Raw genomic sequence first — 21,607 nt, 5'->3', positions numbered from 1 at the left:
ATGCAAAACCTCCTGTCAGTTGCATTAGTATTAAATGGAATTTAGAATCTGTCAAAACATGCTCAATTTAATCCAAACAATTCTATCCTAAGAAAGACGCATATTTTATGCCACAATCCTTTTATAATTCTTTTTTTAATGAAAATTAAAATGTAAAAGTATAACATTGAGTATAGCATGTTAGAGCATGTACAATCATGACAGATCCAGTGCCCTCCATAATGTTTAGGACAAAGACCCATCATTTATTTATTTGCCTCTGAAGTCCACTATTTAAGATTTGTAATAGAAAAAAATCACATGTGGTTAAAGTGCACATTGTCAGATTTTAATAAAGGCCATTTTTATACATTTTGGTTTCACCATGTAGAAATTACAGCGGTGTTTATACATAGTCCCCCCATTTTAGGGCACCATAATGTTTGGGACACAGCAATGTCAAGTAAATAAAGGTAGTCATGTATTTTGTTGCATGTCCTTTGCATGCAATGACTGCCTGAAGTCTGCCATTCATGGATATCACCAGTCGCTGGGTGTCTTCTCTGATGATGCTCTGCTAGGTCTGTATTGCAGCCATCTTTAGCTTATGCTTGTTGTTACGGCAGCTTCCGTCTTCCTTATAAAGCCCCAAAGCTTACCGTATGACGAAGGAACGGGAGCGACACCTCCTCACGCAAATAACAGAGATCTTCACAACGTTTCAGTTAGTTAGTCATTTATTTGAAGTTGCTTAAAACATATTGACATATCTCTTGTCATTAACTCGGTAAGAATCTGATATCTTATCGTCGTTCCTACGTGACCTATACTGACTTGCCAGACCTTTTATCCATCAGGCACTTCTCGTATTTTTAGATTTAGATTTAGATTCTACAGCACGGAAACAGGCCCTTTCGGCCCACCAAGTCCGTGCCGCCCAGCGATCCCCGCACATTAACACTATCCTACACACACCAGGGACAATTTTTACATTTACCCAGTCAATTAACCTACAAACCTGCACGTCTTTGGAGTGTGGGAGGAAACCGAAGATCTCGGAGAAAACCCACGCAGGTCACGGGGAGAACGTACAAACTCCATACAGACGGCGCCCGTAGTCAGCATCGAACCTGAGTCTCCGGCGCTGCATTCGCTGTAAGGCAGCAACTCTACCGCTGCGCCACCGTGCCGCCCATATATATCCACTGAACCTTGTATTCAGTAGATTCTTCGTTGACACACACTAAATCATTACGTCAGTGCTGGAAGAATTTATACTCATAACCCTCGCCATACCTCTGGGTCCTCCCAGTCCTATACGTAAGCTTAATATTAACCTCTCGGTGTCCAAATAATAATACAGCAGGATGCAAAGTAATACAATATGCTAAAATAGCTAATAAACGCAAAATGGCTCCTACACTTGTTTTGGGGGCTAGTCCCCTTCAGTTTTCTCTTCAGCATTTAAAAGGCATGCTCAATTGGGTTCTGATCGGGTGATTGACTTGGCCACTCAAGAATTGACCATTTTTTAGCTTTATAAAACTCCTTTGTTGCTTTAGCTGTATGTTTGAGATCATTGTCTTGCTGTAGAATGAACTGCCGGCCAATGAGTTTTGAGGCATTTGTTTGAACTTGAGCAGATAGGATGTGCCTATACACTTCAGAATTTATTACTCTACAACCATCAGCAGTTGTAATATCAATGAATACAAGTGAGCCAGTACCTTCAGCAGCCATACATGTCCAGGCCATAACACCCCCACCACTGTGTTTCACAGATGAGGTGGTATGCTTTGGATCTTGGGCAGTCCCTTCTCTCCTCCATGCTTTGCTCTTGCCATCACTTTGACATAAGTTAATCTTCATCTCACCTTTTTCCAGAACTGTGGTTGCTCTTTGGCAAACTTGGCAAACTGTAACTTGGCCATCCTATTTTTGCCGCTAACCAGTGGTTTGCATCTTGCAGTGTAGCCTCTGTACTTCTGTCCATGAAGTCTTCTGCGGACAGTGGTCATTGACAAATCCACACCTGACTCCTGAAGCGTGTTTCTGATCTGTCGGACAGGTGTTTGGGGATTTTTCTTTATTATAGAGAGAATTCTTCTGTTATCAACTGTGGAGGTCTTCCTTGGCCTGCCAGTCCCTTTGCAATTAGTAAGCTCACTAGTGCTCTTTCTTCTTAATGATGTTCCAAACAGTTGAATTTGGTAAGCCTAAGGTTTGGCTGATGTCTCTAACAGTTTTAGACTTGTTTCTCAATCTCATAATGGCTTCTTTGACTTTCATTGGCACAACTTTGGTCCTCATGTTGATAAACAGCAATAAAAGTTTCCAAAGGTGATGGAAAGGCTGGGTGCTGAGAGCTCTCTTATACCTGCATCAAGGAGGCAATTAAACACACCTGAGCAATTACAAATGCCTGTGAAGCCATGTGTCCCAAACATTATGGTGCCCTGAAATGGGGGAACTATGTATAAACATGGCTGTAATTTCTACATGGTGAAATCAAAATGTATGAAAATACCCTTTAATAAAATCTGACAATGTATACTTTAACCACATGTGATTTTTTTCTTTTACAAATCTCAAATTGTGGAGTACAGAGGCAAATAAATAAATGATGGGTCTTTGTCCCAAATAATAGGGAGGGCAATGTATTCAATATATATTACAACACTTAATGATGCGATATTATCAGTGAATATCCCCGCTCGGACATTATGACAGATAGAAAAAACTGATGAAGCAGCCGCAGATACTAGGTCCTGGGACATTATTCTAAGAAGTCCTGAGTTGGGATGACTAACAACATTCAGAAAGATAACAAGGGCAGTACAGTTTGCAGTAATTTGTTTTTTTGGTAAATTTCGCTGAAACATATTGTAAAACACTGTAAATTGTGGCATTTGTTCCTGCTTTGCCTTGAAACTTTAAGGTTAAAATAACACCTAAAAATCATAAATACATGAAATCTGTTTAAATTGCTCCTCTGAACTGGAGCTGATTGAATGAAATGCAGAGAACTGACAGAAATTTATTTGCATCGAAGCTCAGACATCCCTTAATTATTCTAACAATTATCCTGTGCTCCAACCCAATCTTATTATTAATCATCCAATCAATCTAATTCAATCAAACGCAAAGTGATGGAAAACGTCACTGACAGTGCTATCATGCATCAACAAACCATTCATGCCTACATACTGATGCCCAGTTTGAGTTTTATGGACAACTTCGCTCCAGACTACATTGCAGCCTTGGTTCATGAGCAAAGGATGTGAATTCTGGAGGTGACTGTCCTAGACATTATGGTAACGTTTGACAGAGTGTGGTAAAAGGACCACTGGTAAAATTGAAGTCCACTGGTGTCAAGGGAAAGCACTCCTAACGATTAGAAATATATTACAAACAATTCAGGATGATTTTTGCTGTAGGTGGCATCTAGACCTCTAGTGCAGTGTTGTGAAACTGTGGAGTCTGGAGTCTGTGAAGTTTGCATTACTCTTAAATGTCTCTCAGATCATCGTGGATTGCACCCATAATGTAACCCATCTAACCAGCTATAACCGGAGCTAATAGCCCACTAAACCTAGTCCACCACAGATGTTATGCGCCATTTAATAAGGCAGTTAACCCTGGCTGTGGTCTGAAATCACTATACAATGCATTGGCAAAACTGCTGATTGTCCATCTTTGGACATTATGCTTTTCAGCCTCCACTGTTGCTTCTGTTCGGGATGTTGCTAATCTCTGTAGGATATTCAGCACCAAAATGATTTTCATTTATAAATAGCTTTTTAAGCATTTTCAAATGCGCGTCATTGGTGAGGGACTTCAATTAATAAACCAATGAATTGAAAACAAAATAAACTTTTGTTTATTGATAAAATGGCACAGCAGTTGTACCTGATATTTTGAAAGGTGTCAATAATCTGCCAACATTCCTTCAAATATATCTTTATTTTATCTTAAAAAAATAATCTGCATTAATAAAAAAAGGATAATTAAAATATATTCATTTCATAGGGACTATTTTGTAGAAGAGCTAATGGATGAAGATGACAAAGACAAGGCAAAGAGGTGAGACTTTATGTGACATTTAACAGAATAAAATGAAAATAAGCATGATATTTGAATTATTTATTTGAATGGATGACCGAAACAGAAAATATAGTGACAGTGTCAAAATAGAAACAGGCATATTGAAATGAAGTGCTGGATCTTAAATTAATTGTAAAACTGTTTTTCTGAACTTTCTTAATAAGGAATGAAGTAGCACTAAAAAAAGAGATGGCTGGGTGGTGGCTTGTTAGAGATATTTAAAATTGTAATTTGTTTCTATAGTTTAATCATTCAAGCCATTTTCTTCTTATGGGAGTATTGCAGAGCGCAGATGTATTAAAATATGGGTCTGACCCAATCAATATCTTCAAGCAAATTGTTTAATTACAAAATTAATGACAGAAACATTTTACACTGTTCAACAGTCCCAGTCATATTCTGCTGTTCCTGACCACAGCAATAGCTCTTGATACAATTCAACCATTACTACAATTTGATGTAAGGTCCAGGCAATCAATCCAGGAAGCAAACAGTTCTGAAGAGAAAAATCAAGCTGTGCCCTCACATCCCTTCTCCTGTTCCATAGCCCTGGCAAAAGCAAATGGAGGTGCATCTTCTCCAGTTTGGTCCTTGGCACCATTTCCAAGTCCATTCCAAAGTTCTCTCCATCAATGAAAAAAGAATTACTTTTATACCCATGATCAAACACACTATCACATGATAAGTATTTCCTGACACATGACATGTCACCACAGCAAGCGATTTAAGCTGTTTAACATATTAACCATGGATGTCACCAATGGTTTTTAACAATGTTAGTTCCACAAATCACAAAACTTGATACATTAAGTAGATTCATAATATCACTATTCTAAACTGATTACAAAGTTCTTGCTGTCTTCTGTATTATACTACAGAAAGGATGAAAACAATCAAGGGACTTAAACATAATATAGTTCCTTAGGAATTCATAAAGAGTTCAAGAAAACTTTCTTTACTCAGAGACTGGTCACAAAGCAGAATGTGCTAGGAAAAGGAACAGATCAGGCAAATAACATACAAGCACACACGTGAGGGAGGAATGGAAAGACAGAACATCGGGGCAAGATGAAGAAATGTCCCTCTGCTATATATTCTATAATAATCTAATAGGTACTGTCCATGTTCTTCAGAGATGTTCCCTGATCCGCTGTTACCCCAGTTCTTTGTGTCTTTTTTTGTAAACCAGCTTCTTCAGTTCCTTGCTTCTTCAATGTAAATCAAACCTACAGGTAATTCTATGTCAATGCAAGTTTCATGATATAAGTGCAAAGTTTTATCCAACTGAATTCGCTGATGGGAGCAAGGTGAAACAAGGCTGGATGTTAGGACAGTGGAATAGGCACAGTGTCATTTCCCTGCATTTATTATGTGAATTAGCAATTTACCGTGAGTAAAGTTTCAAGCCTATTGCTTCGAATCACTCGACTCGCTCCTCAGAGAGGACTTTTTTTTGAATAACAGCAAAATTCACTATCTGATTATTTAAAATTTGCATCCTTGCCAATACTTTTGACACAATGGTAACATTTCTCCCAAGTGCACTATATTCCTAATTAGTACCTTTAATCACCACAAAAAGATTGACTAGAAAGGAGGCAAAAGAGAGAATATCGTATCATTCTGTTTTCTTTTTATATTAATTAATGGTTTGACCCAACTAATTTAATCCTCAGTCAAAACACTTGACTAATTCTCATGGTTACGCTGAACACTTAATTAGCGATTGCACATTTGTTAACCAGAATTATTCTGCACTCAAAAACTCTTTTGCTGATATCTTCCAGAGAGCACGTTTGATGGAATATATCATAAGATACAAATAAGAAATAAAGACAGTAAATGCTGCAAACATCCAGCAAATACGACAGCCAGGCAGCATTAGTGGAGAGACAGAAATAGTTAATATATCTTGTAAATTAACTTTCATCAGCAGCCTGTCGTTTTGAGCGTTCCCAGCTTTTCTTTCTGTTGGAGAAATGGCAACCCATTGGATGTAGTTCAAAGTAATAAGATTGAAGTCATTTGTTACCTAATTTAACATATTTTATTAAAATGTAAACAATTATAGACATCAACATCCATGACTACACCAAAAGGAAAGTATTGCTATATCAGGTACATACATGCATGAATGCCACAAACTGTTTTAGACTGAACAAACTCTCTTCCTTAAAGATTCAAGATTCAAGATTAAAGATGCAAGATAGCTTTATTTGACATCCAAATTGGACGAAATTCAGTCACCCACAAGGATGAAACAATATGTGTAGCTTTATCGGGAAGCATTGTGGTCGGCTGTTAAAGGATCTCTGAAATGGTCAGTTTAAGAGCAATGAATGATAGGTAAAAGAATCTGACCTTGCGTCAGCATCCACATCTGTGCAAGAATAAAAATACAGAGGCTGAACCATAATATTTGCTGAAAACTTACACAAAATCCAAAGGCAGGCATATACAACCTTATGTAGAAATGTAACCTTAATTCTAACCTTAATTTGGCAGTTGCACATTTGTTTCAAGAATGAGTGTATGAATACAAAGGTGCAGCTTACCTGTGCAACACATCTTAAAAGGCACAGTATAAATTTGATACCAGGGACTGCAATTTTACAGTTTTCTAATGTCACATGTGAGATAGTGAATAAATATGAGCTATCTCTGGATAATGGAAATCTCAAGAGTATCTTTGGAGCAGCTCATGTTTTCTAGTGTGCGATGATCTTAAAAGTTTAGTAATTTCACTCAATGAGAACGTGCATTCAATGGAAGGGAGAGCAGGCCAAAGAAAGGTTTAAACTTGGATTGTTTTCCCTACAACACTGTAGGCTGATGGGAGACAGTTTATAAAATTATGAGGCATTTCTAGGATAAACAGTCAGAACTTTTTTTCCCAGTATGGAAAGGTCAAAGACTAAAGGTCATAGCTTTAAGACGAGTGGGCAAAGTTTAAAGGAGATGTGCAGGACGTTTTTACACAGAGATGGTGGGGGCCTGGAACGTGCTGCCGGTGGTGGTGCTGGAGGCTGATATGATATTTGATGTTTTCAATCGTTACATGGATATGCAGGGAATGAAGAATGTGCAGGCAGATGAGATTTGTTCAGCTTGGAATCATGGCATTTTAGACAATAGACAATAGACAATAGGTGCAGGAGGAGGCCATTCGGCCCTTTGAGCCAGCACCACCATTCAATGTGATCATAGCTGATCATTCTCAATCAGTACCCCATTCCTGCCTTCTCCACATACCCCCTGACTCCGTTATCCTTAAGAGCTTTATCTAGGGCTGAAAGGTCTGTTCTTCTGTTATACTGTTTTATTTTCTATTTCACTGTAGCATTGCTTCTCCGGCCCAGTCATTTTGAGCACATTGCTCTCTGACACTACAGGCTTACTGAATTTACCCTCAAATACCTTAATGTTCTGTAAAAGAAAATGATGTACATATTTATTCATTTATATACATTTTTTGGATTTGGTGGGACTGTAACATTGCTTCTCTGGCCCACAGTCATTTTGAGCACATTGCTCTCTGGCATTACAGACTTACTGAATTTACCCTCAAATACTTTAATGTTCTGGAAAAGAAAATATGTACATATTTATTCATTTATGTACACTTTTTTGGATTTGGTGGGAGAATATCATTCCTATAAGTGCATGTAACTTATTTTTAATTATCTGGTTCTGTTATTTTATTTTTTAAGTGACCTATCTTGACTTGTACTATAGTACAGAATTCTAATTTAATTAAATTATTTAAAATATATATTCTGCATGTGATCACTGCAAACATTTTGGGGGAAGACAACATCCTGCAGCGACATGCTTGATACAATCTTAGTGTAGATGTTTTGCGGGGGTCCCTGGAAGCCTGTATTGAACAAGAAATTGTCAAAACTGGAAATTTATTCAACTAAGTGCACTAGGTATAATCTTCAGGATTTACATGATTTGAGAAAGCAGGGACTGTTTCTGTTCACATATGGACTATTTTATTGATCCTGTATACTATCAGATGCCAAATTCTACTTTTGCATTTTAATTTAGGGCTTCACGTAACAAATCTGAGAAAAAGAGACGTGATCAGTTCAATGTCCTCATTAAAGAACTCAGTTTCATGCTCCCAGGCAGTGTCCGGAAACTGGATAAATCTTCAGTGCTCCAGAAAACAATTAACTTTTTACAAAAACACAATGGTAAGTTCTTACTGATGTATTCAAAGTTGAAGTTTGACCAGTGTTCAAAACTTTTGAAGCTGCCTCTCTTTTCATCTTCTCTTAGCTAAGTAGGTAATAGCACCATGTGCATGGTCCCCAGTCATGCAGACTAAAGAAGTTCAGGATTCAATTCCTGGCCTGAACTGAATGCAACTTTAAACAGTGGCTGAAGAGGAAGAGATTCTCATTTCTTCAGCTTCGATTGGCTTCCGCTATATGCTACCATTGTTAATACTCGAGCAAGGTCTCATGGTCAATTGAGGAAAACCAAATGCAAGGAGAAAGAATGGCCTGGAATTTCCTATGAATGGTGAACCAGTCCCCGTGACCACTCCATTTAACAGTATTACTAAAATGCCAATACTAATTTGTCAGAGTTTAGAAGTTTATGAAAGGGCTGGATTGAGATGGTTGTGCCTGTTAAGTTCTAAGAGAAACTGCAAACATTCAGCTGTTTCATCAGGGACAGTGAAGCTGAAAGGGGAAGGAGTGGCAGAGATTGGAGAAGCAGCTATTAGTCTCTGGGTCTGAAAGCCCGAGTGGTGTATGAAAGGAAGGCAGGCACAAGCAGGGCGGCCATATTGGAACCATTTCGGTTCTACTGGTTTAAACACAGTTATGGAAAAAGACAGAACAGGTCCACTGGAATTTAAAGTTCTAATTGGGGCAAGATGAATTTTGATAATAATAGAAAGAAGCTTGCAAAAGTTGATTGGAGTACATTGTTTGCAGACAAAGGAATATTTGGCTAGTGGGAGGCTTTTAAAAGTGAGACGGTGAGAGTTCAAGGTCTGCATGTTCCAGTTCAAGTGAAGGGTAAGTAAGGCAGGCAGGAGTAGGAAACCTTGGATGACAAGATGTATTGAGGCTTTGGTCAGAAGAAAGGAGACATGGGTTAGGTACAGACAGCTGGGATCAAATGAATCCCTGGAGGAGAATGGACAAGGCAAGGTACAAGGTAAGTTTGAAGATGACACTAAAGTTGGTGGTTGGTGGTATGATAGTGAAGATGGGTATCAAAAATTACAGCAAGATCTTGATTAGTTCAGCAAGTGGACTGAGGAATGGCTAATGGAGATTAATGCATTTAAGTGCAAGATGTTGCATTTTGGGAAGCCAAACCTGGGCAGAACCCTTGCAGTGAATGGTACGGTCCTAAGGAATATTGTAGAGCAGAGGGATCTAGGAGTACAGGTACATAGTTTCCTGAAAATGGGGTCATAAATATACAGGATGGTAAAGAAGGCTTTTGGCATGCTGGCCTTCATCAGTCAAGGCAATATGTATAGAATTTGAGATGTTATGTTGCAGTTATGCAAGATTTTGATCAGGTCACAATAAGAATATTGTTTGATCACCTTGCTATAGGAAATATGCCATTACGCTGGAAAGAATGCAGAAAATATTTACGAGAAAGTTGCCAGAACTTGAAGGATTGTGTGATCAGGGAGAATGTACAAACTCTGTACAGATAGCACCTATAATCAGGATCAAAACCGGGTCTCTGGTGCCGTAAGGCAACAACTCTACTGTTACGCCACTGTGCCATCCCTTGATGTAGGAGTGGTGACTCCAATGAATACTGGGGATACTAGCTTCTATAGGTTAGATGGAAAATGCAAAGTTCCTCTGCCTTGGGAAAAAGATTTTGAGATTTACACAGGAGTAAAGAACTAACTGACAGCTAGTGAAGAATTTGTGAGGAAATGTCATCAGTTCCTTTTCATTCAATTATAAGCTTTCTGATTACATTCTTTTGACAATATACAAGCATTGTGCTGAACAGTAGAACAAAACACTTCAAATCATTGTCCTGTCTACTGGTTCATGGCATATCTTGCATTTGCCAACATAAATTTATGGTGAAACTTGGAATAAAATATATGTTCAAATCAATTTGTATTTACATGAGTAAAAATAGACAATATGCTCTTTGAATATTTTTAATTATAATCTACATAAAACTACACCATAATTTATGTGGAAAGGATTATGTACACTTATGTCTTTCACATGATAGATGTGGCATATAACAGAATGTTTTAAAAACATTTAGTCATTCAAAGGCAGGGTGAACATGTAAAACTTTTAACTAAGTAAAAAAGATACCGTGGTTGTGTTAATATAAATGTTACATAAAATACTAAAGTCAAACATTTTCCTTTTTAGAGACTTCAGTGCAGACAGAAACAAGTATTATCCAACATAACTGGAAGCCTTCTTTTCTGAGCAATGAGGAATTCACACAACTGATGTTAGAGGTACCTCATGTAAATGTATTTCCAGACCGGCAACTAGTTGACTTGGTTCACATGTTTTAACTTATTAATGGTGTTGACCTGAAACATTCTCAGGGTTGCTCGGACATGCAGTGTGAATCAAGTTTTAAGGCCAGTACTGAATCCAATTATTTCCCTCTGGTCAGGCCAGACGCAAGATTCAGGCTGGATTCAAATAATAATTATAATATCCTTCTAGTGAGTAGTATGATGCAGGTTTGTACTCTAATACACTGAGCCGTCACTTAAGATGAACTGGGAGAAACAAAATATATAATTTGGGGCAAAAGGCTATCAATTTATAACATATCCATATGTAGCAGTACATAAAATATGTTTATGTTTTAAAATTCACTCAGATAAATGTATTTTTGAAAAATTGATGTCTACTAAATGGTATGTTTACAATTTTTAAACTCTAAAGGAGATTTATTGCTGTAATTTCAAAATACACTCACACAGTTTGTTGGAAAATATTAGTATCCAGTGTTTTGTTTTCCATACTGCAGGCTTTAGATGGATTCTTCGTAGCTCTAACAACAGATGGAAATATAATTTATGTTTCTGATAGCATCACACCTCTACTTGGGCACTTACCTGTGAGTATAATAAAGTTACAAAGTGAGTATTTTCTGTTGAACAAAAATTGCATTTCATATTGGTATGAAAGTTTCCAACTCTAACTCAAAGATAAAATAAACTAGTTTCAAAATTATATATTTTTAAAATAATGTCCATTTTAAACAGAGGTATCTGAGAAAGCCTCATGATTGTAGAGTGATGTATTTCAGATGCAGAAGTGGATACAACAATGTTAATTAACTAATCTGACCAAATTTTAAAAGTAGGTCAGAAACAAAAATATTGCTGATGCTGGAAATATGAAATAAAACAGAAATTGCCAGAAATATTTGGCAAATCAAGCAAAATCATTAGAGACAAAAAAAAATTAAAATATTGACCCAAAAATTGAACAGTTTATCTCTCCTTGTTGCAACCTAACCTGTTTAATATTTCCAGTATTTCCTGTTTTTTTATTTAAAAGTAGTTCAGTTTATTAAAATTCCCAACTAATTTTCAGAATGTAGATGTATTTCCTATCCTTCACCATGAGATAAAAGCATTTTCTATTGAGAAGTTTTATGAAATAAATCACTTTCAGAGACGGCGTCGGTCAAAAAAGAGCCCACTCCCTAATCTCACCTGTGGCCACTTGGTCTACTGCTCTACAAGTCATAGCTTGTCAAGGTTACATCCAAATATTGTTTACGTGTGATGACAGTTTTTGGCTCTGTAAACCTTCCACGCATTATTAGCCCAAAATCACAATATTCTTTTTTTTTTTAAAGGATATAAGTGCTATTATTCTCATATTTGGTTTAGTTTAGTTTAACTATTTAGTCCACGCCAACCAACAATCATACATTCACATTAGTTCTATGCTATCCCACTTTCTCACCCATTCACTACACACTAGGGGCAATTTACAGAGGCCAATTAACCTTTAAACCCACATGTCCTTGGTGTGGAAGGAAACCAGAGCACCTGGAAGAAACCCATATGGTTACAGGGAGAACGTGTGAACTCCACACAGACAGCACCCAAGGTCAAGCTCCAACTGGGTCTCATGAGCTGTGAGGCAGCAGCTCTCCCAGCTGTGCCATTGTGTTGCCTTGATTCTGTAACCAACTGTAAAAGACATACCCGTGATTTCCAAATCCCTTGTCAAATGAAGTATGCATTAGTCTGAGAGTTGCAATTTCCTTTATAATTTGAATGTTAGCTTTTTGACATATGTATACATATGCCATCTATATACTAAAACTTTTCTTTGGTCGCTTGTTCCTGAACTACAGCCAAAACGGTACACGACAATTTTGGGCCCATCTTACTCACCATCGTCCCGTGGTCCTATGGGAGATGTTTAATTGAAATCGGTGTTATATTTTAAAAGTTATTCACATTTTAAAGTTTAAAAAACCGTGCATGTGCAGTTGGGGCCCGTTGAGCAGGGCTCAGCCGCCTGTCTCTTGGGGTCGGGTTTGCTGGCTCCATAGTGGCGGGAAAGCCAGGCCTGGTGCCAGTGGAAGCAGCCGGAGCCTGGGCCTGGGCCTGGGCCTGGACATGATCGGGTAACCGCGAGCCTGAGGTGGGCCAAGGAGAAAGGTGGCAGCAGCAGCAGCAGCGGTGAGGCTGGCCACTGGTGGAGGTAGAGGCCGAGGCCTGGGCCTGGCGCTGGGCCTGCCCTCGGCTCCCCCGACCCACCTCCTCGCCCCGGCCGGCTCAGCACCTTCCCCACACCACCTAGAGTCCAGCAACTCAGAAACAGCGGGAGAGCCGCTGCCGTCGGCCACTGAACATCCCCACACAAGGACTGGACAAGACCCTCCCCCCCCCCCACCCCCGGTCCACCAATGGCGGCCGCAAGGGTCAGGAGGCGGGTTGCTACGGCAAACGCGGGTTGCTCCAGGGAGGGGGGTGGAGAGGGAGGTGGGGGGAGGGAGGAGGGAGCGAGGGTGGGGGGCAGGGGATGAGGGAGAGGGGGGAAGGGGAAGGAGGGAGGGGGAGGGGATGGGGGTGGGGCAGTGGGGGAGGGAGGGGGTGGAGGAGGGGAGGGGATGGGGGATGGTGGAGGTGGGGCAGAGGGGGAGGAAGGGGTGGAGGAGGGGAGGGGGTAGGGAGGGGGGATGAAGGGAGGGAGGAGGTGGAGGGAGTGGGGGAGGAGAGGTTGCAGCACCAATGCAGGAGAGGCAACTCTAGGGAGGAGGGAGAGTGGGGGAGAGAGGGGGGAGAGGGAGAGGGGGGTGGGGAGGGGGAGGGGGAGAGGGGAGGGAGGGAGAGGGAGAGGGGGTGGAAGGGGGAGGGAGGCGAGGGGGGGAGGGAGAGGGGCGAAGTGGGGGGGGGAGGGGGGAGTGGGGGAGGAGAGGGTGCTGCACCAATGTAGGAGTGCTTTGGGCCCAACGAGTCCACAGTCTAGTACTGTTATAAAATATCTCACATTCTGCCCCTCTAGAATTCAAGTACTTTTGGAAAGACAGCCCTTTACAATTTATTTCATCCCGCATTCAATAAACAGGAACCCAGGCTATAAGAACAGTTTTCACGTAATGGTATTATTTTATCAAAACTGATTATGCATGTTTTTTTCTTTCTTCTAGTCTGATGTTATCGATCAGAATTTATTAAACTTCCTCCCAGAGCAGGAGCACAGAGAAATATATAAATTGTTGTCTTCTCATACTTTGGCAACAGACACTATTTTGCCAGACTACTTAAACAGTGAGTTTCTTTGTACGTAACGTTTACATAACCCATGCTTTTCACAGAGAGCCCTTTGATGATGACTTGTATTTGTATAGCATTCACTATATTAACCCTTCCTATGTAAGTGGTTGCAGCAGAAAAAAATTAACTGTGAAAGAAAAGGGACTAATGTACAGATGGGTATTTTGTGTATTTTGATAACACAAAGCTTAAGTGATTTCTGTTTAGAGGGGTGGGTAATTCCAGAAAGCAACAATGGGATTAATAGATCATCTTTGGTGGTGGTTCAAGTAATGGAATGAACAATGTTTGCAAAGTCATAGAAGTGGAAGATGCAGCATGGAGCATGTTACTGAAGAGGTAGGCTGGGGATAATCATATTCATCTCAGAAAAGGTTAATTTAATGAATGTTATTCAAATACAAGTCATCATCAAAGGTCTACAGTGACATGTTAATAATGTGCAGCAAGAAAATTTCATCTCAGCCAACATTCAATTTACTAATAGCTCTGGGGTTGATGCTGTCTTTAGGATTGAAGAATCAATAAATAGATAACATTGAGAATTACAGATATATCTGTAAAAGCTGACCTTGATATTGAAAATAATACAGACATATTACAAAAAACAGTGAACTTTAACAAGGAACCAATTGGCCTATCTAAGATTCAATAAGAGTACATGAAGGCCTGATGGCCTGATTTTGGGCTTCCTGATGCCTGGGGAGCAGTCATTTTCCAGTTTCTGCCAAGAGGAAGAGAAAGTTCTGGACCAATGAAAGTCGTTCCTCCATCTGTAAAGAGATTCAGATTCTCCACGAAGAAGTGAACTTGGACCTGTAACTGGAATGGCAATGATGCAAGATTCGATATTTGCGCTTTCTTGCATCATCTTAGATATGCTGGTTTGGACATCTATGTTCACACCAGAGGAAACTCAGAGTGAACCGTTCTCCAGGCCAATATCCCTCTCTACCTGCTCCCCCCCCCCCCCTCCTTTTGATGACTCCTGTTTGAAGAGAACAGATAGCGAGGTGAATAGGGACAAACCAGATTGGTAGCCAAGTGTTTTCTTAAACATTGAATGTCCAGGCTTGGGATTTTCTGCCTATGATTCTTAAAGGTTTCAATCATGTTCTAATGGTTACATTTCGATTAGTCAGTCAGATTGGAGCAATCAACCTCAATTAAAATTTCAATATGCAACCAAAGGTGTGCTACTTTTCCTGTTATATATTGAAATGACTGAAAGATATTATTGATCACTGAATTGTAATATATTTTACTATTTCCTTGTTTGGTTAGAATTTTTTTCTGGAAGTCAGTACTTAACCCACACTTGTTACTAAAAGATTTTTCATCCATGATGGCTTTCAGAGGAGCCATTTATGAATGTTGTCTTATAGTGAATTTCAAATTATATTAAGTCCCTAGAATATCCTTTAACTTTCCATGGTTCATCTCCTGCCAAGCTCAGCTTTTCTTGCTGATGCAACATCTGTATAGTATTACCCTGAGAAGCACCTCATGATGTCTCTTGTTGGATCGGGGAATGGGATTGGTGGGAATGCTCTAAGAGCCAGGAAATACCCAATGGCTGAGTGGCATTTTCCTGTATTATAAGGGTATCAGAATATATAGAATATGAAAATTAAGGTCAAATCATGAAGAAGAGGTTGTTTAAAAGATCAGCAGAGATGTTCCTGGGTTAAATGTTGCAAAGTTAGCCTTTCCTTTCGACGAGTGGGGATTAGAAACCAAAGGTAACTTAAAACATTGACCCCTTTCAGTGAGGCGAAAATAGAACCCGGTCCACAGCTATTCCAGGCAGAATGGCAGGGATAGCTTGGGACATGACCTGAAGGCCATAACTTAAAGAAGGCGGTGTCGCACTTGGCTGGAGCTGAGTGTATGTGATACATTGGGTGGATACCTTGTGAAAGCAAATGCTATTGGAAATTGCCATTCCAGCCCAGGTACTCCCTCCACCAGAAATGATTGGCTCACACTGTTGTCAGGCTACTAAACAATAATTTAGGACCTAGAAAATACATTTGTGTAATTTGGATTTGATTATAATTTTTCTTTACTTTAAAGCTGAGAACTACTTTGAGTTTTCTTGTCATCTTCTACGAGGAACATTAGACCCAAAGGAATCTCCAACCTATGAATATTTAAGATTTGTGGGAAACTTTCAGTCATATGACAACGGTAAGTGTTGGGAGTTGCCCACAATTTTCATGGATCAGAATGAAATCTCATCCAAAAAAAAGCACAGAAATTGTACACAAAAAAAGCATAGACATTGTACACAAAAACGGAGAAGTGGTTTAATCATTAGCGCTAAAAATAAAATTAATTAGCAATAATTAACCCATTAAACTAAATAATTTATATTTGTGACATTCTGCTCTTGGAAGTTTTGTAATGAACAAAATCAAAATTTCCTTGACATGTCTTACTGTGAGCTAAGGCTGAATGTAGACACTAATACACTAATACAGTGTACAAGTGTACACAGATAATTAAAGTAGAATATTAGCATGCAGAAAAGCATTTACTTTATTTTCTTTCAACAAATATTAGATGTTGGAAAATCAAAATATTTGAGATTATGTGTATAATAAGACCAGTTCTTATGAATGTAAACTGTATAATCGTGATATGAAGATGGGAATTTTAAAACAAAATGTGCATCACAAACAGATGGATTTCATGGGAATGAGCAGAAAAACTAGCTCAATGCAAATGCACATCACCATATATTTCAAGCTGCAGTGAAAGCAACCATCAAAAATCTTTAATCAACCATGTACCATTTTCAAAACAAATACTTCAGATTCGATTCAATACAGGTAGGAGAGAGAAATGTAAAAGAAAACTTTTGAAATGTTCAAAAGGCTGGAACTTTTGTGGAGAGGCTTGTATTTTCTTTCTTTCTTGCCCCTTATAGCGAATGATTCATGTTTGGAACCCATCTATAGATTTTGGGATATTTTGGATATGGCTCTTTTTTTAGGTGTGAGCTCATACATTAGCTCTGGGAGGCATCACTGCATTTACTTAATTCGGCCCACATCCACATGTATCTGTTTTTCTAGAATGTTCACAATATAATGATCAGGATCCTTTATCCTTTTTGATCCTTTATTTTCTGCCTCCATAGCCTAGAGAATGTCTAAGCCTTTTGCCCTAAGCTCTAGCAGAAACCAGACATTGTTCATGCGGCTAGGTATCCTATTCTGCACAGAAGAATTTGCAAACGTTTCTTTCCTAATAAATATTCTTCTCTGTCTAATAAACTGCATTGAGGATTACAGGTTAGCAATTAATCCAATTTTTCCACCAAGTTAAAACTACTGTAACTTTAAAGATATTGAAACGCTATAAAAATCTATCCAATCAATGTTCCTTAGAGATGCATATATTTTGATGCACATTATTGTCTAATGTTTCATAGTAAAGTCGCTGAATGGATCATGTTGAGAAATGGTTCATGTCATTATGATATAATCCATAGGTGGAAATGGTCACTTTTCTATTTTTCATTTTAGTGCCTAGCTCATCTCGTAAGGGTTTTGATGGTGGTGCACAAAGGACATTTCAACCAACACCTGCTATACAAATGTGTTTTGTAGCAACCGTTCGTTTAGCAACACCTCAGTTCATAAAGGTGAGTCCACCTAGGGAATGAAATTGGACAGCACCAGCCTGCCAAGGATTATTCTCCGAACTGGAACTGATGTGTTTGAAGGATCAGGGAAGAACCAGGACCATGTGTATGTGTATGTATATAGATGGGAGAGTGGAATATAGTGTAGGGTAGGATGCTTTTAGCATTTTGTATTTCATGGAGAATTATCAAAGGGAATCAGTGATTTAAGTAATAGAATAATAAAGTCTTAACCATGACAAAAGCTTTAAGGGCCTGTTCCACAGGCGATTTTAAGGCGACTGCCGGCGACTAGGCTGTCGCCGAACATTCGCCGGGTTGTCGCGGGCATGATCGTGAGGAGTCTTCAATGAATCGTAGTGGATCTCGGTGCGTCGCGGAAAAAAATTCCAGATAGAAATTTTTCGGCGACAGCTGGCTTGTCGCCAGATATCGTAGCTTATTGCAGGCGCTGTCGCATGTTGTCCCCAGGTTTGCTAGGTTGCCGCAGATGCATTTAGAAGCACGTAATATTAAATTAAGAAAAGGCATTTGAAGATACCAGAAGATAGTTTTGTTTAACCAATTTATTTACCGTCAGGACATTTGACAGGTAGATTGGAGGCGACAGTTTGACGGTCAGGTAAGCGTGGGAATTTCGAGATGTTTCCGAAGACGGTGTAATCTCTTAGCCAGGTGTTAGTTTCACAAAAAAAGTAACTTGTATCGACCTGACTCGGCATTGTCATGGTCATTGTTGTAGGGTAAAAGAAAATTTCAGCGATCTGCTATGACTTTGACAGTCACCGGCAGTCGCCTTAAAAATCGTGTAACTGGGACAGGCCCTTTAGTAATGTTAGTTTAAAAGTGAATTGAACCACGTGGAAATGGAACCATGCTCATGTGCTATATTATTTCTGCAAGACAGTTAAGTAGTCAGTTTCTCCTCTGAATGTCTTCTGTTGAGCATTTTTTTCTTATAAGTCTAAGTAGTGTCATAAAACAGATGCAAAGCAGTAATACTCGTCCTTATATATCATTGTATCATTTCTGGGTTATTCTGAAAATTGGAAAGGATATGAAAATGGGCAACTTTTAACTATATTTACTATACTTTATTCGTATAACAGGAGATGTGCATTATTGAAGAACCTTCAGAAGAATTTTCTTCTCGGCATAGCTTCGAGTGGAAATTTTTATTTCTCGACCACAGGTTAGTAAGAATTATTTTATATTTATGATGACTGAGGTGGGATTAATCTATTTTATTACAGTGGGATTAATCTATTTTATTACAGCCCAAAAAATAGACCTGGAAACAATTTGTTTGTTTTGTATTCCTGGAAGGAAAAGTAACATTATTAATATCCTTGCTGAGGAAATTTTATTTCCTTTGCATGTTTACATATCACTGAATACCTAAGTGGAATATTAATTACAATGTTGTTACAGAATGATAAATGTTAAAAGGTTTGCAAGCACAAAGAGACTAGGGCTGTTGAACACAAGTCTTTGAAGGCAGGATGTTGATGTTATCCTTGGCTTTTAAAGGAAAGGCGTAGTGTGCATAATTTTGGAAAGTATGCTGAATCTTCATTAGTCTATGGTTAGGCCTAGGCTGGTGTATTGTTTCTTTGGTTTTGGTTCTTCATTTTAGGAAGAATGTTAAGGCCAGAGGAAGAATGTATAGGAAATTCTCGAAAATGGTACCAGAAATGATGGACTAGGAAAGTTAGGACTATTAATTTGTGTTGTAAAGGGTGATTTAGTAAGGAACTCAAAATTATGAAGAAATTTGATAAGACTAAGTTGGGAGAAACAGCTTCAAGTGGTTAAAAGATTGTCTTCCTCTGGGGTGAAGAATTTTCTACTCATTCTTTTCCATTCAGGTTGACTTCTCATTTTGAAACACTGACATGTATCTAGTCTCTCAAGTCCCATAAAAATGTTGTCATTTTCAATGTGGTAACCTCATTCTTGAAAATATACGATGCTAGAAAAATTCAGTAGATAGGGCAGCACCTGTGGAGAGAAAAAATCAATTAAGAAGTAAACAACTAACAATTTAAAAATGAATGTAGTGTGGCTGGAAATCTAGACCATTGAATTCACCATTGAACAGCATTTCAAAACTGTTTATGTACATTTAAAAGCCACGATTATGTGATCAATAAAAGATATTGTAGGTAATTCTAGCTAATTCCTGGGTGAATGTAATAGATAAAAAATGATAATTTCTGCTTAATTACGGTTTGTTTTTACAAAAAAAGCATTTTGAGGAGCTAAAGACCTCATTAAATATGTTTGTTTTCCGCTGCATGAAAAAATTCACAAACAGATTATTAAACTTTTAAAAAATATTGGATAGCCTACTTATATGCAATCCTCACACAAATCCAAATAGTGTTCTGATATAATGGAATGTGTAACAAATTCCTAGTCCTAGTTGCCTCATGATCAGATGTATTATGTTGAAATCTGGTTTAAGTAATAGTTAGTCTGCTTCATTGCTGGGGTCTTGGGCATTCTGCCCGGACTTGCTGGCAATGCTATTTATGTCTTGTGACCAAATTCTCTTTATGATCACAGGGCTGCACCCATCATAGGTTATTTGCCATTTGAAGTCCTGGGTACTTCAGGTTACGATTACTACCATGCAGATGACCTGGAACAGTTAGCAAAGTGCCATCAACATCGTAGGTATCATACCGAAAAAATCCAAATAATAAGTTGTTGTTAGACTTGATATTTAGAGCAACAAAATAATGCCAAGATTTCAAATCTAAAAAAAGGGGGAAAGGGCTTGACACAGCCAAAACGGTACACGATAGTGCGACAATTTTAGGCCCACCCCATTCCCCCCCATTTCTCTGTTCTCTCAATAAACCCACTTTTGTTACTTTTACAAAACAATTTACCTTATAAACTTTAATAAATGCACTCCCTCCCCCACCCCTCCCACCCCTCCCACCCCCCCCCCCCCGGGAGGACCAGCGGGAGGACCGGTGCCCGTCCCGGCAAGCCCCGCACCTGACCCTCCCGTGGTGCAGCATGCGGCAGAGGCTGCGGCAGAGGATCCACAAGATGGCCGACCCCGCCGCTCCCCACCGATCGCAGCCGAGCTGCAGGAGAGGCTTTGGATCCACACCCAGCCCGCAGTAGAAATGGGGCCGAGGTCAGTGCCTTCTCCCTGTCCACTCTCGCCCACCCACGCCCCCGGGAGACACTCCCCGCCCGACAACGGGTCCATGCAGTTAGGAGATGCTTCAGCTCCACGCCTGGCCCACAGGAGAGGCCCGCAGGAGAAATGGGGCAGAGGTCAGTGCTTTTTCCCTGTCCCCCCATTGCCCCCACAGCCAAGGGGCACTCCTCATCCGGCAACGGCTCCACGGTTGGGCCGAGGGGGGAGCGAGGGGAGGGGTGGAGGGGGAGGGGAGGAGTGGGGGAGGGGGGGGAGGGGAGGGAGGGGGGAAGAGGGGAGGGGGAAGGGGAGGGCGGGGGATGGGGGAGGGGTGAAGGGGATAGGGAGGGGTGAGGGGGGTAGGGGGAGAGGAAGGGGGAGGGGAGGGGGAAGCGGGGAGGAGAGGGTGCTGCACCAATGCAGGAGAGCTTTGGGCCCACTTGGTCTAGTCCTTATTAAACCAGAGGCGGAACATACACCTGGAAGTTAATTAACCCTAAATTTACCACTCAAAAAATTAACTTAATGAATTGTGAACAACAGTAGATGATTCATTATTTTCTTCATTTATTATTTTAAAAGTAATAAGAGTAGCTCTTCAACTCTGAATGCAATACTATCAATACTCTAGCACTAATTAAGTCAATTAATTTAATATTGATGTAAAATCTGATCTGTTAAAGGGAAAGGGAAATCACGTATTTCTGCCATCTCCAAAAGCAAAATGCTGCCGAACATGGAAATCTGAAATAAAAATATGATATGTTGGAAATGACCAGCGGGCCAGGCTAGATCTGTGGGGGGAGAATCCATTAATGTAGCAGGTCAGCGATTGTTCATCAGCACTAGGAAAAGTAGAGAGTAAACACATTTGAAATTGAAATAAAAGGGAGAAAGGGCAGAAAAGTAAAACAGGAAAGTTGGA

General features: G+C 39.6%; 1 protein-coding gene across 1 annotated transcript in view; it reads left to right on the top strand.

Moving 5' to 3' along the window:
* Positions 1–21,607, top strand: part of LOC144595293 (neuronal PAS domain-containing protein 2-like) — a 64,294-nt gene that overhangs the window by 17,602 nt on the left and 25,085 nt on the right. The window contains exons 2-10 of the mRNA XM_078402603.1: positions 4,009–4,062; positions 8,137–8,285; positions 10,476–10,567; positions 11,095–11,184; positions 13,744–13,864; positions 15,947–16,060; positions 17,404–17,522; positions 18,632–18,714; positions 20,091–20,197. Coding sequence (XP_078258729.1) covers positions 4,009–4,062; positions 8,137–8,285; positions 10,476–10,567; positions 11,095–11,184; positions 13,744–13,864; positions 15,947–16,060; positions 17,404–17,522; positions 18,632–18,714; positions 20,091–20,197 — 929 coding nt within the window. The remainder of the gene's footprint in view (positions 1–4,008; positions 4,063–8,136; positions 8,286–10,475; positions 10,568–11,094; positions 11,185–13,743; positions 13,865–15,946; positions 16,061–17,403; positions 17,523–18,631; positions 18,715–20,090; positions 20,198–21,607) is intronic.

This window comes from Rhinoraja longicauda, chromosome 7 (assembly GCF_053455715.1).
Source record: "Rhinoraja longicauda isolate Sanriku21f chromosome 7, sRhiLon1.1, whole genome shotgun sequence".
NCBI lineage: Eukaryota > Metazoa > Chordata > Chondrichthyes > Rajiformes > Arhynchobatidae > Rhinoraja > Rhinoraja longicauda.
This window is presented reverse-complemented; position numbering and strand designations above follow the sequence as displayed.